Source organism: Monodon monoceros, unplaced genomic scaffold (genome assembly GCF_005190385.1).
Source record: "Monodon monoceros isolate NGI ecotype Baffin Bay Population unplaced genomic scaffold, NGI_Narwhal_1 Super_Scaffold_5, whole genome shotgun sequence".
NCBI classification, from domain to species: domain Eukaryota; kingdom Metazoa; phylum Chordata; class Mammalia; order Artiodactyla; family Monodontidae; genus Monodon; species Monodon monoceros.
The window spans coordinates 101,644,686-101,656,185 of NW_021703782.1; the positions used below are offsets into that span (position 1 = coordinate 101,644,686).

Genomic DNA, 11,500 nt, shown 5'->3' on the forward strand with positions numbered 1-11,500 from the left:
GGGGGCGGGAGGTCAGGAGGGAGAGAAGGGTGGGCCCTTGGACAAGGTCAGACACATGGGGGCCCCCAAGGCCTCATCTGGAGTCTGGAGCCCTGCGCTTGGGGAGCGGGCTGGGTCAGACCCCTCCTCTAGACCCTACTCAAGGTGGAGCCGCCTGGGAGGGCGGGGTGGGGAGGGGGAGGGGAGGGGGAGGGGCAGGCGGGAGGGGCCGGGCCTCTGTCCACGGCATTAGTGCTGGTTGGAGGGAGACGGGGGTGTGGAGCCAGCCAGGCCGCCCGTTCCCACAGCCGCCGAGCAAAGCGCTGCCATGGCGCTGGCCCGGCCTGGGACCCGGGACCCCAGGCCCCCGGCCCCTCTCCTGCTGCTGCTGCTCGGGGGCTCTGCCCTCGCCCTCCCGGTCGGTGAGTTGGGGGCCGAGCCTTGGGGGACCCAGGGCAGCACCCCAGGCCGTGGGGTGTCCGTGTGGGTGCCGGGCCCGACTGCAGGGTGCAGGGGGGTGCGCATCTGGGGGCCACTGGAGCTTGCGTGGTCACGGGGGACTTTGTGGGGGGACCGCCACCGGCCGGGGTCCGGGTAATGGGTGGGCCGTGTGTCTTGGAGGGGTGTTGGGCTGGGCTGTTCTGGCCTGTGAGGCCCGAGTCTGGGGGCTCTCATGTGAGTTGTGCGCAGGTTATGGGCTGTGGGCTGTAGGCACGTCTAAGCTGTGAGGCTGGGCAGCTGTCCCGCGCGAGCCAGGGGTTGTGTCTGAGGCTCTGTGCGTGTGGTGGGCTATATCCCAGCGCGAGTTGTGGGGTGCAACTTACTGAGTGGGTTGAACTGTGTCCTTGCTCTCGACACGGGGACGTGGGGTGGGGGCAGCAGACCCCCGCCCAGTGGATTGGGGTGGAGAAGAGGGAAGGAGACCCAGGGCTTCTGCCTGCATCCCCTCCGTTTGGTGATCACCCTGCCTGCACTGCGGGGCTGGGGGTGCTCTGGCATCCCTGGGGAGTGGCTGGGCATCTGGGAACACATGTGTCCACCGCTGCCCCCTCCCCGCCCCCCAGCGTTCCCAGATCAAGCTGAAAGGGCTTCGTGAAGCCAGACCCCGTTCACCAAGAGGCTTTTGCTTTTGTCCAAGTGGATTCACGTGTGCGCCGGCCTGGAATTCTTCCTGGGGGGTCTGGGGATGCTTTGTCTTGGTCACTATAGCTACGGGGCCAGGCCTGGGAAGTCCTGTGCAGGAGGGCGGCCTGGGCTCCGCTGCAGCGGGGGAGCCCCCACCTCCTCAGAGTCCCAGGATGTGGGTCCAACCTCTCAGGCCCCTCCCTGGGGCCTTCCTCAGCCTCTCGCACGGCCCGGCTCACAAAACCTTCGTCTCCTCTCCGCAGGGCCCTTGTGGAGGACAAGGCCCCTGTTTTGCAAGGGAGGAAACTGAGGCTCAGGGAAGGATGGGGCCTTACAAGCTGGGCCCCTGAGGCAAACCAAAGAGGAGCTGGGGGCCTGCTCTCTGCACAAGGGGCATGAAATCCTGGTCTGTCCCCTACCGTACAGTGCACACACACAGGCACGTGCACGCACACACGTGCACTTCCCCCACACCAGCACAGTGGTGTGGCATGTACAAGGGCACACAGAGGCACGTGTAGACCCGCCACACATGCACTCGAGCACACACACCTAGCTGTACGTGACACGTGCCTGCACACAGGTGTGCACTCACACTCAGAGGTACCTTCACATGGACCTTGTGGCAAAGTGAACACCAAGTAGACGGATGCTACCGAAGGGAGCGGACACTGATGTACACACTCACCCGCCCGCAGCCCTGCTGGGATTCCCAGGACCAGCCTTTCCCCCTGCAATGTTGGCACAGGGAGCCCCCTCCCTGGGGATCCCCGAAAGCTGGGGTGCGGTGCTATGGGTATGAACATTTCTGGATGCCAGGACCCAAGCCCTGACTGCCCAGAGGAGATGGGCCAGGGATGATGTCACTTGAAAAGTAATTTCCATTCCAGAGGGGATGGGGGTTCTGGATGCCCTGGGCCCCTGGCTCTGCTGCCCACCCCTGCCAGGCCCTGAGCGGGGCCCCTCCCTCCTGGGCCTAGTCTGCCACAAAGGCCCGGCTGGTTGCTAGGAGAGCGCCAAGCATCTTGGAGCACAATGGGGCACATCGGGGCTCTCACATCCTTCCCGGCTGCCTGCACACCAGGGAGCCCAGCTGACAAAGGGGCAGCAAGTCCAGCCCCCAAGTCCGGCCCCTCCTCCAGCCAGAGCTGGGTGGGGGCTTGCAGGACAGAGGCAGGGAGCAGGGAGCCACACACAAATGCTCTAACGTCAGGATTTGTTGGATAGTCAGTGTTTGCCCCAAGTAAAGATCTGTTGGCAAGTGAATAATACCATCAGCCTGTACGTGCTGCTCCTGGACTAACATGATCGAATTTAATTCTCACAACAGCCCCATGAAGTCGACTCTGATACCCCCAGCTTACAGAGGAGGAAAGCGAGGCCCAGAGAGGGTCAGTAACTTGCCCAGAGTCACAGCTTGTGTGTGGCAGGGCCAGGATTTCACAGGCGCCTATGGGACCAGTCTATGTAAAGTCACATCTCCTCTCTGTGCTTCTGTCTAAAGGGGGCAAACCAGCTCACTCTGAGGGCTGCTACAAGAATCCGATAAGAAAATGCAGCAGTTCTCCAACTTAGGTTTGGCATGGAATCCCGTTTCAAAGGAAATTTTAGAAAGGAGCCGGAAGCCACTAATAGTTAAAAGTGGCCTGCTGGGGTGGCAGGCCTGGGAACCCATCTGCCCGGTCTCACGCCCATTCCAGGAAGTGCCTCCATGGCCCCAGCCCTCTGAGACCATGGTCTGGAAACATTGGAATTTGCCAACGCCAGGCAAAGGGTAGGCAGTGGATCCACGACAGCTATTGTGGGGGTTACCAAAATTATGTCTTTTAACCTCAGGTGATAAACATTTTTGTAAAAGACTATTCCAAACTCTGCTGCCTTATTAGAGGCATTTAGCCCTTTCCCGATGGCTCTGCCCCAGCTGTGCTGCACTGTTATTCAGTCCTACCCTTGGGGCCTCATGCTATTAGGTGGGCAGTTTTTTCCCTATGCCAGAAGCACATCTTATGGGATCTTGGGTGGCTTCCCAGATGTATTCTCTTTTTTGCCTTGTCAAGATGAGAAGCTTTACAAAACCCACCCTCAGCAAACACTTCTCATTAGTCGTTGGCAGTTCTCATTAGGCCTGTTACACAAGTGCAAATAAAGTAGGAGTAACTAGGCACGGAGTGAAGCCTGAAGCACCGTGCAATTGCTAGCAGCTGGATCTGGATAGACATAGAAGACTGCCCGCTCTGCCCAGGCTGATATTGGAACCTTCACTCTCAGGCAAGCCTTCTGAGAGACTCTTTCAGTGCCTGGGGGAGGCTGGGCTAGAATGCTCTAAAATGACAATGCGTGGGTGGCAACTTAGAGTTTGCAAAGTGGGAATTTCACATGCATTGGGAGATGTGGACTTCACAGAAGTCTGGAAATGATCTGCTTCTTAGTTTTTTGAGGAATGATCCTGGGCAAGTTTATCAACCTCTCTGAGTTAGAGAAACAGTTTTCTTACTGGCACCCACCTTTTCCAGTTTGAATCAAACACAATAATGTAATAATAGATGCAAGATGTGTAGCACAGCTACACGTGCACTCACGAAATGGTTCCTGTTATTATAATCCTGTCCTTTCCATGAAGAAAATTCTCTTCCCGGAGGTGGGTTCTGGGCCTTCCCAGGGCAGGGCAGCAGGTCCAAGGGGAGGGGGCGGGTGTCCGTTAATCCTTCCCCCGCCAGGTCTTCCCAGGCAGCCTGAGAGGTCAGGAGGGATTTGTAAAGATAAGCACAGGCCCCTCGTCACCCTGGCAACAGGCCACGCCCCTCCAGCCAGGCTGGGAAGGCCCCTTCTCCATCCCGCCATCCTCACCTCTCCTCCCCTCAGCCCTGGGCTAGCCAGGCCTCCCAGGCTCGCTCCCTGGAGGCAGAGCGCCCAAGGTCAGTGCTTGTTCCCAGGCCTCAACGTGCAAAGGAGTCCCCAGGGAGCATGTTGCAATGCAGATTCTTGGGCCCCAGGCCCAAGTGTTCTGCATCTCTGGGTCTGGAGTGGGGCCCAGGAATCCGTATCCTTTATATAGGTCCTGGGGTGATTCTGGAACCCCTAGAGTGGAGGCTGTGGAGCAGTGAGACCTGGGTTTGGATTCCAGCCCCTCCTAGGGAACTGTGAAGTCGCTTATCTCTGAGCCTCACTTTCCTCAACTGTAAAAAATGAATGATAGCTCTATCCACCCCCTAAGGTAACTGTGAAGACAGAGATTACACAAGAGAGAAGGCTGGGCCTCACATGCAGGCTTCTGGCACCACTGCAGGCCTCCTAGGGCGGACAGCTCCCTCCCTCTCTGCCTGCAGGAACTCCTTCCTCCAGTGGGGCTGGGCTCGGCCTCCTGGGGCTCCGTCATACAGGGTCATGGCCCACCTGCTCCCACAGTGATGAAGCACCTTCCCCTGTCCCCGCAAGTGCTGCCTCCTCAGCCTGCTCTGAATCAGGGGCAAAGCTCCAGACTGGGGTGGGGTCCCTTGGGTCACACAGATGAGGGGTGGCGCTTGCTGGGATTAAACGAAGGGCCTGTTGGCATAGGACCCAACAGCCAGGGCCCTTCAAGTGGGAGCTGTGGCCACTGTGCTGCTCCTCCTGAGTGTGCTGGGTCCAGGGACCCTGACTGTAATGGCCAGAGCCCTCACTGAAGGCTCGCTGGTGCCGGGGCTTCACGTTCCCTCAGTGGCCCCTCACAACACTCACAAGGCGGGCACTGTTCACACCCCAGATACAAGCCGGGTCTGATGCCCAAACCTGTGTCCTTTCCCAAGGAAGCCTGATCCACTCACCCCCATCAGAGCATCTCCCCCTCCCAATCAGACCATCTTCCCACCCACATCGGACTATTTAGCCCTGGAGGACCAGGCTCTATACTGATCCGCCACCATGGCTCAGGGTGGGAAGAAGAAAGACAAGCTGCCCATAAGTCCCTCAGAGGGGCCCAGATGGCCCCTGCCCTCACTGGTGAGACCAGGCTTCGGGGAGGGGAGCTGTGGGCAGAGAGGGTCTGTGGAGCCCAGAGCCCTGGAAGGTTATCTTGGCCTGACACTGTTTCAGACCCTCTGTCCCCTTGCCACACACCTGGCCCTGGGTGGGTGCTTGCCCCTACCCCCTCTTGGTGAGAATCTTGGAGAGCGAGCCCATGTTGAGCTGTACCAGGCGCTTTGGGAGCTGGGCGGTGGGGCTGACAGCTGGGCTCTCTCCCTGGGTCCATCGGTCGGTCGGTACCTCTGTCTCCCTGTCCCCCATCCTGCTTGGCCCTGGCTGGCAAGGGTTGGGGCTGGCCGGTGGACAGCCCTGCCTGGTGGAATGTGGATGACGCCTGAGAGGCTGTCGAGCCTTATCTGGGGGGTCTTCGCTGGGTGGGGGAGGGGAGGCACAGGGCCCGAAGCTGTTCCGGGGCCTGGTTAGTGTCTGGTTGACAACCTGGGTGGGGGAGGGGCGCCTCTCGGAGCCCCAGGTCCGTCCGAGGTGCCTCCTTCTCGCGGGAGGCTCCCGCTCCTCCATCACTTACTGAGTTCCTACCCCGAGTGGGCACTTGACTGCCGTCCCTGAGGCTCTCAATCCTTCCGTATCCTACGAGGCACGTACTATTATTAACCCTCTTCAGATTGGGGAACGAAGGCTCAGTAGGAGAAATGACTTGCCCAAGGTCTCATAGCTTGTTGGCCGAGTGGGGATTTGGACCCAGGGCTGTCTGACTTCAAAGCTTCAAAAGTTCTTACGCCCGCATGACACTGACAGGCTCTTAGCAAGGGAGGTGGGAGGGAGGCGGGCTCCAGATCAGGAGATGACCCTCTAAGTGAGGGAGCTCTGCCTTGTGGAGATGTCGCAGTGGCTGGAGCCGGGAGTTCAGTCGGCTGGTCTCAATACCTGCCCTGAACCCTGTGACCCCGGCCAGTCTGGCCACTCACACTTGCTGATGGCGGCGGATACTGTGAGGGCCAGGGATCCTCTGAGAAGTTCCCAGGCCAGCAGGGCCAGGAGGGGAGGAGGGGTGGAGGGGAGAGAGGGGCCTTTGAAGTCCTCCATCTCCAGTTTCACGCAGGGATGGAGTTACCAGACCCCCAGCGGGAGCAGTGGAGTGGGCAGTGGGAGGAGACACCCTCCTGGGAGGGAGCAGGCCGGGGATCCCCTCCCCAGGTGGGGCTGGAGCACACGGACAGACCCTGAGGGCTAAGCCAGCACGAACTTGCTGTGTGACCTCAGGCAAGTCCTCACTTTCACTCTGGAGCCTGGATCCGCTCTCTTGTAAAATGGGCCTGACAGGGCCTGCTTCCAAGGGGCGCTGTGGGGCTGCACTGACACCGTGGAGCGAAAAGCTCACAGGGTTAGTGGGCGTCTGCTCACTAATCCTGCCCGGGGAGCCAGGCATCCCGGGTCCTATTTCCCTGCTTTGGAGGCACCCCTGAAACCATTCCCAGTTCTGGGTGCAGATGCATGCAGCCTGCTGGCACCTGGTGTGTAGACCCCCTGGCGCTCCCTGCGTCCTCCAGAGTACTGACAGAGCCCTGCTGCTGACTCTAGGGTCTGGGGATGGGCCTGGGTATGGGGAGGGGAGTGTCCTGGTAGCCCCCGTCCACCCTGCCCAGCCAGTTTCCTCTCTCTACAGGAACGGCGCCTTCGGACCCCCCGGGTGCCTGTGCCTCAGACCCATGTGCTCCAGGGACCGAGTGCCAGGCTACAGAGAATGGTGGCTATACCTGTGGGCCCCTGGAGCCCCGGGGCTGTGCCAGTCAGCCATGCCACCACGGTGCTCTGTGTGTGCCCCAGACTCCAGACCCCAGTGGCTTCCGCTGCTACTGCGTGCCCGGATTCCAGGGCCCACACTGTGAGCTGGACATCGATGAGTGTGCGTCCCGGCCCTGCCACCACGGGGCCACCTGCCACAACCTGGCCGATCGCTACGAGTGCCACTGCCCCCTCGGCTATGCAGGTAATGGCCCCAGCTCTTCCCAGAGGCGTGTGTAATGTCGACCCCGTCAGCGGCTCAGAGTTGTCAAATCACGAATTCAGCTTTGACCTTAGAGGAGAGACACCCCCAGGCATCCTGGCAGCTCTAGGGTGTGCCCACTCTTGGTCATGCTGCGGAATTAATGCTTCTCGGGCTAACCTGGCAGCTCCGGATAAGAGTGTGATGAGCGAGCGCTGGCACGGCGCCTGGCACACTACAGACACTGGACAAGTGTTATTTCAGTCCCTTGTAGGGTTCAGGTGGTGCTGGTAGTGGAGACACCCCTCAGGCATCTCTGGGACTAGAGTGTAGATATGCCTGGCTTGGCTTTAACGAGGACACATCTAGACAGTACTTCTAGCATCGACTCACTCCAGACCCGTCAGGCTGTAGCACAGACATCCTCTGGTGGCTCGTCTGATGGTTCTGGAGCACGATACCCCGATATGGTTCAGGTTGTCATGTGGACCCTCTCCCCTGGGGGCGGGAGCCCCCAGAGTTCCTGCATAGAGACACTGGTGGACTTGCTCAAATTGTAACGTAGATGTACCCCCAGGGATCTCTGCTGTCTTGAGGGGGACAGTTCCCTCCTCCAGAGTATGGCCCTGTCCCAGTCCCATCCACCCTCCAAGGCGAGAGCATCCTGGAGCAACTGCCTGGAAGTCAGGAAGGAGGGCGCAGCTAGGGACAGGTCTGGGAGCGAGGCTAGGTCTAGGGCAGCTGGGAGCCTGCAGTGTGGACACTCCAGGTTCTATTCAACCCTGAATTCAGATGACTCTCTCTGAGGGCAGAGGGCAGTTTGAGGTCACCTCAGAGTAAGAGGTACAGACTTGGGGGCTGGGCCCCGGGGAGAGGGGGCATAGAGTGGAGAGATGGATCTCAGCACACAGATGAAAATGAACTTTGGAAACGGGTTCCATGTACCTTTCTCATCATTTGAGAATTCAGGTGTCTGGATAGATTAGTTGTGGATGTGTGAGTAGGTCACGTAAAGGCCTCTGTGTCTGCCAGTATCCACGGGTGTCTGGGATCCCTGAATGTGTTTGTGGGAAAGTCTGTGTGTGGGTGCCAGCAGGTGTGTGCGTGCCCAGATGTGCGGTGCTCAGACACTTTGGGTAATGCTTTCTGGGTGAGTTGTGGATGTGAGTGGGGACAGCGTCTGCTGTGATTCACTTCCTCCTCCTTCCCTTCCTAGCCAGGCGGGGGAGGTTGGGATTCCAGGCGGCCTGGGCCTGGCTCCCCCTGGCACAGAGGGTGGGAGTGGGGCGGGGTCACAGGAAGGAGGGCCCCTGTTTTGTGCTCACTGAGCCAGGAAGGGGGGAAGGTTCCAGCTGGAGCCAGCTGGGTCCCCAGACCCCCACGACCAATCCCACTTAGGGGGTAGAGGCAGGGCCACTGGAGTGTACAATGACAAGCGGGCTCCACGATGAGCTCGGGCAGTACATTTCCAAACCCTGAGATCCTCCATCTCCCTTCATCTCCACAGCCCCTCCCCTGAGAGCCTTCCAACCGTCTTGGTTTTACCCAGGACTGAGAGGGTTCCCAAGACACAGGACTTCCAGTTGTAAAAGCAAGACAGTGCAGGGAAAGCCTGAAGGAGTTGGCTACCTTGGTCCAGCATCTCCCACCGGGTATGCCCCTCCTTGCTGGGGTCCCTCCTTACACCCTCCACAAAAAGCCAGCAGAGCGAAATGTAGAGAGGACTGTATATCAGCTGCTTAAAGCTTTCAGGATAAGCTCGGACTGTGTTACTTGGCCCCCAAGGCCTGACACTCCCCACTCCTGCCCCACCTCCTTCACTCTCCCCTTTGCTCCCCGACCCTCCATGCACCCCTGCCCTAGGGCATCATGCCCCTGCCCCAAGCAGGTCTTCACCAATAGTCTCTCTGGAGAGACTTACAGTCTCTCTGGAATCCAACTGCTCACACAGCCCCCTATCCTAGTCTAGCGAATGCCCCCTCATCCTTCAAGTCTCTTCTTCCAAGAAGCCTTCCCTGACTCTCAATACCCCAGGCTAAGACCCTGCCTCTTGCTGTCACAGCATCTAGCACGTACCCACTGTTGAGCAATATTACATTTACGTAATATTGACCTAATCCCCGTCTCCTGGGCTAGACTGGTATGAGCTCAAGGGGGCAGGGATGTCTGTGTTGTTTCAACCCCACTGTTACTGCTGGCGCAAGAAACACCTGCTCTGGATGAATGGAACAACGGATTCTCTCTTTGGATCCTGACGTTCCGCTCCTGGTCAGTCTGGAGCAGGTTTCGGGTCAGCCTGGCTCGGCCTCATTCGCGCTCCCTCTGGGCGGCCATCTCTCTGTCTGTCTCGGTCCCTGTCCAGGCGTGACCTGCGAGGCGGAGGTGGACGAGTGTGCCTCGGCGCCCTGCCTGCACGGGGGCTCGTGCTTGGACGGCTTGGGCTCCTACCGCTGCGTGTGCGCGCCGGGCTTCGGGGGCGCCAGCTGCCAGCTGGACCTGGACGAGTGCCAGAGCCAGCCGTGCGTGCACGGGGGCGTATGCCACGACCTGGTCAACGGGTGAGCGGGCGGCCGGGTGCCCTCAAGCGGTGAGGCTGCGCGGTGGGCGGCGGGGTGGGGGGCGCGATGGAGATAGAGGGAGCTGGAGGTTCGGGCGCGTGCTCAGCTCCGGTCGCGCGCCCCCCTGCAGGTTCCGGTGCGACTGCGCGGACACGGGCTACGAGGGCGCGCGCTGCGAGCAGGAGGTGCTGGAGTGCGCGTCGGCGCCCTGCGCGAACAACGCGTCCTGCCTCGAGGGCCTCGGGAGCTTCCGCTGCCTCTGCTGGCCAGGTGTGTGTGCGCGTGCGCGAGAGCGTGTGCGCGTGCGCGCCCGCACGCCCAGGGGGGCGGGGGCTCAGGCTGAGGAGGACAACCTGGCCGTGCGCACACACCCTGAGTGGACTAAGCCCAGTGTGTGCCTGTGACTGCAACTTCTCTGAGCCTCAGTTTCCAGATCTGCTAAACAGGGCTAATCACAGCACCTGCTCCTGGGCTGTTCTGAGGAGAGTAAAAAGGTGTAGCGCCCATCAAGCCTTGGTACAGGGCCCCGCACGTGCAGAGTGCTCAGTAATGCTAGTAATAATAGTAACACGATGCTGATGCTGGTGAAGCCTGCACTGGTCATTCCTACCCCGTCCGTGTGTCCCTCCCTCGGAATATCCGTGACCATATCTGAGCTGGGTTGGCCTGGCAGCAGTGGAGGGCTGCAGCTTGGTGACCGCCTGTGACCTGGCGCCCACCTGTGTGTGTCCCCAGGCTACAGCGGCGAGCGGTGCGAGGTGGATGAGGATGAATGTGCGGTGGGCCCCTGTCAGCACGGGGGCCAGTGCCTGCAGCGCTCCGACCCAACCCTCTACGGGGGCATCCAGGCCGCCTTCCCAGGAGCCTTCAGCTTCCGCCATGCTGCTGGCTTCCTGTGCCGCTGCCCTCTGGGCTTTGAGGGTGAGCCCCCTTGCAGGGAAGCAGGTCTGTAGTGTCCAGATGCGCGGGAGGGGTGCCGAAGCTGGGTTCAAGCACCTCTCTCTGGCCTCAGGCTCCCTAGCTATAAGATGGGCCCTTTCCAGTTCCAGTCTGGCTCTGAGGGAGCTGTGGGAACCACAGCTGGGCTTCTTGCAGGGGACGACTGCAGTGTGGACGTGGACGAGTGTGCCTCACGGCCATGCCTCAGTGGAGGCCTCTGCCAGGACCTGCCCAATGGCTTCCAGTGCCACTGTTCAGATGGCTACACAGGTGCCTGGGGTGCGGTGGGCACTGGGGCAGGGCAAGGTCAGATGCGGTGGACCTGGGGCAAGAAGGTTCCTTCTGGCTGATGTGTGGAGGCTGGATTGATGGGGTCAAGGACATTAGGGAGGAGGTGGGTGTAGTGGCCAGGTGACAGGTAAGAGGACTGAGCTGGGACCTGGGCTTTGGAGGTGGGAGTGGGGGGAAAACCTTCTGGAGTGGAGGTTGAGAAATATTTATGAGGGGCACGCTACAGGCCCTGAGGGTTTTTCCAGGTGTGAGTGGGAGGTGTCAGGGATGCTGGCCGAGTTTCTGCCCTGGGTGACATTGGGTAGAGGATGGTAAGCTCAGCCTTGTCCATACTGAGTCTGAGTGCCTGTGGAGCACCTACAGGGAGGAGCCCGGGTAGGGGCTGGTGATCTGGGGTCTGTGGCCCAGGAGAGGGGCCTGAGACTGGGGGTCCTGCAGCTGGAGTCTCAGGCAGCCAAGGTTATCCAGGAGAAAGTGTGGAGTGTTGGGCAGAGAGAGCCCTAGACACCTGACATCAAAGGGCTGGGCAGAGGCCAAGGGGCCTGCAGGGAGGACAGGGCAATTCGGCCAGGACAGAGGAGGTAAAAACGGTGGGTGTGTGGTGGAGGGAGTGTGGTGGGGGTGTGTGTGGTGGAGGTGGAGGAAGTGTGGTGGGGGGGTG

General features: G+C 60.2%; 1 protein-coding gene across 1 annotated transcript in view; it reads left to right on the forward strand.

Moving 5' to 3' along the window:
- The first annotated feature begins 264 nt into the window (after positions 1-264).
- CRB2 (crumbs cell polarity complex component 2) overlaps positions 265-11,500 on the forward strand; it is a 21,658-nt gene continuing 10,422 nt past the window's right edge. Inside the window, exons 1-6 of the mRNA XM_029202623.1 lie at positions 265-401; positions 6,731-7,054; positions 9,414-9,609; positions 9,740-9,879; positions 10,345-10,530; positions 10,705-10,818. Coding sequence (XP_029058456.1) covers positions 308-401; positions 6,731-7,054; positions 9,414-9,609; positions 9,740-9,879; positions 10,345-10,530; positions 10,705-10,818 — 1,054 coding nt within the window. The 5' untranslated portion in view covers positions 265-307. The remainder of the gene's footprint in view (positions 402-6,730; positions 7,055-9,413; positions 9,610-9,739; positions 9,880-10,344; positions 10,531-10,704; positions 10,819-11,500) is intronic.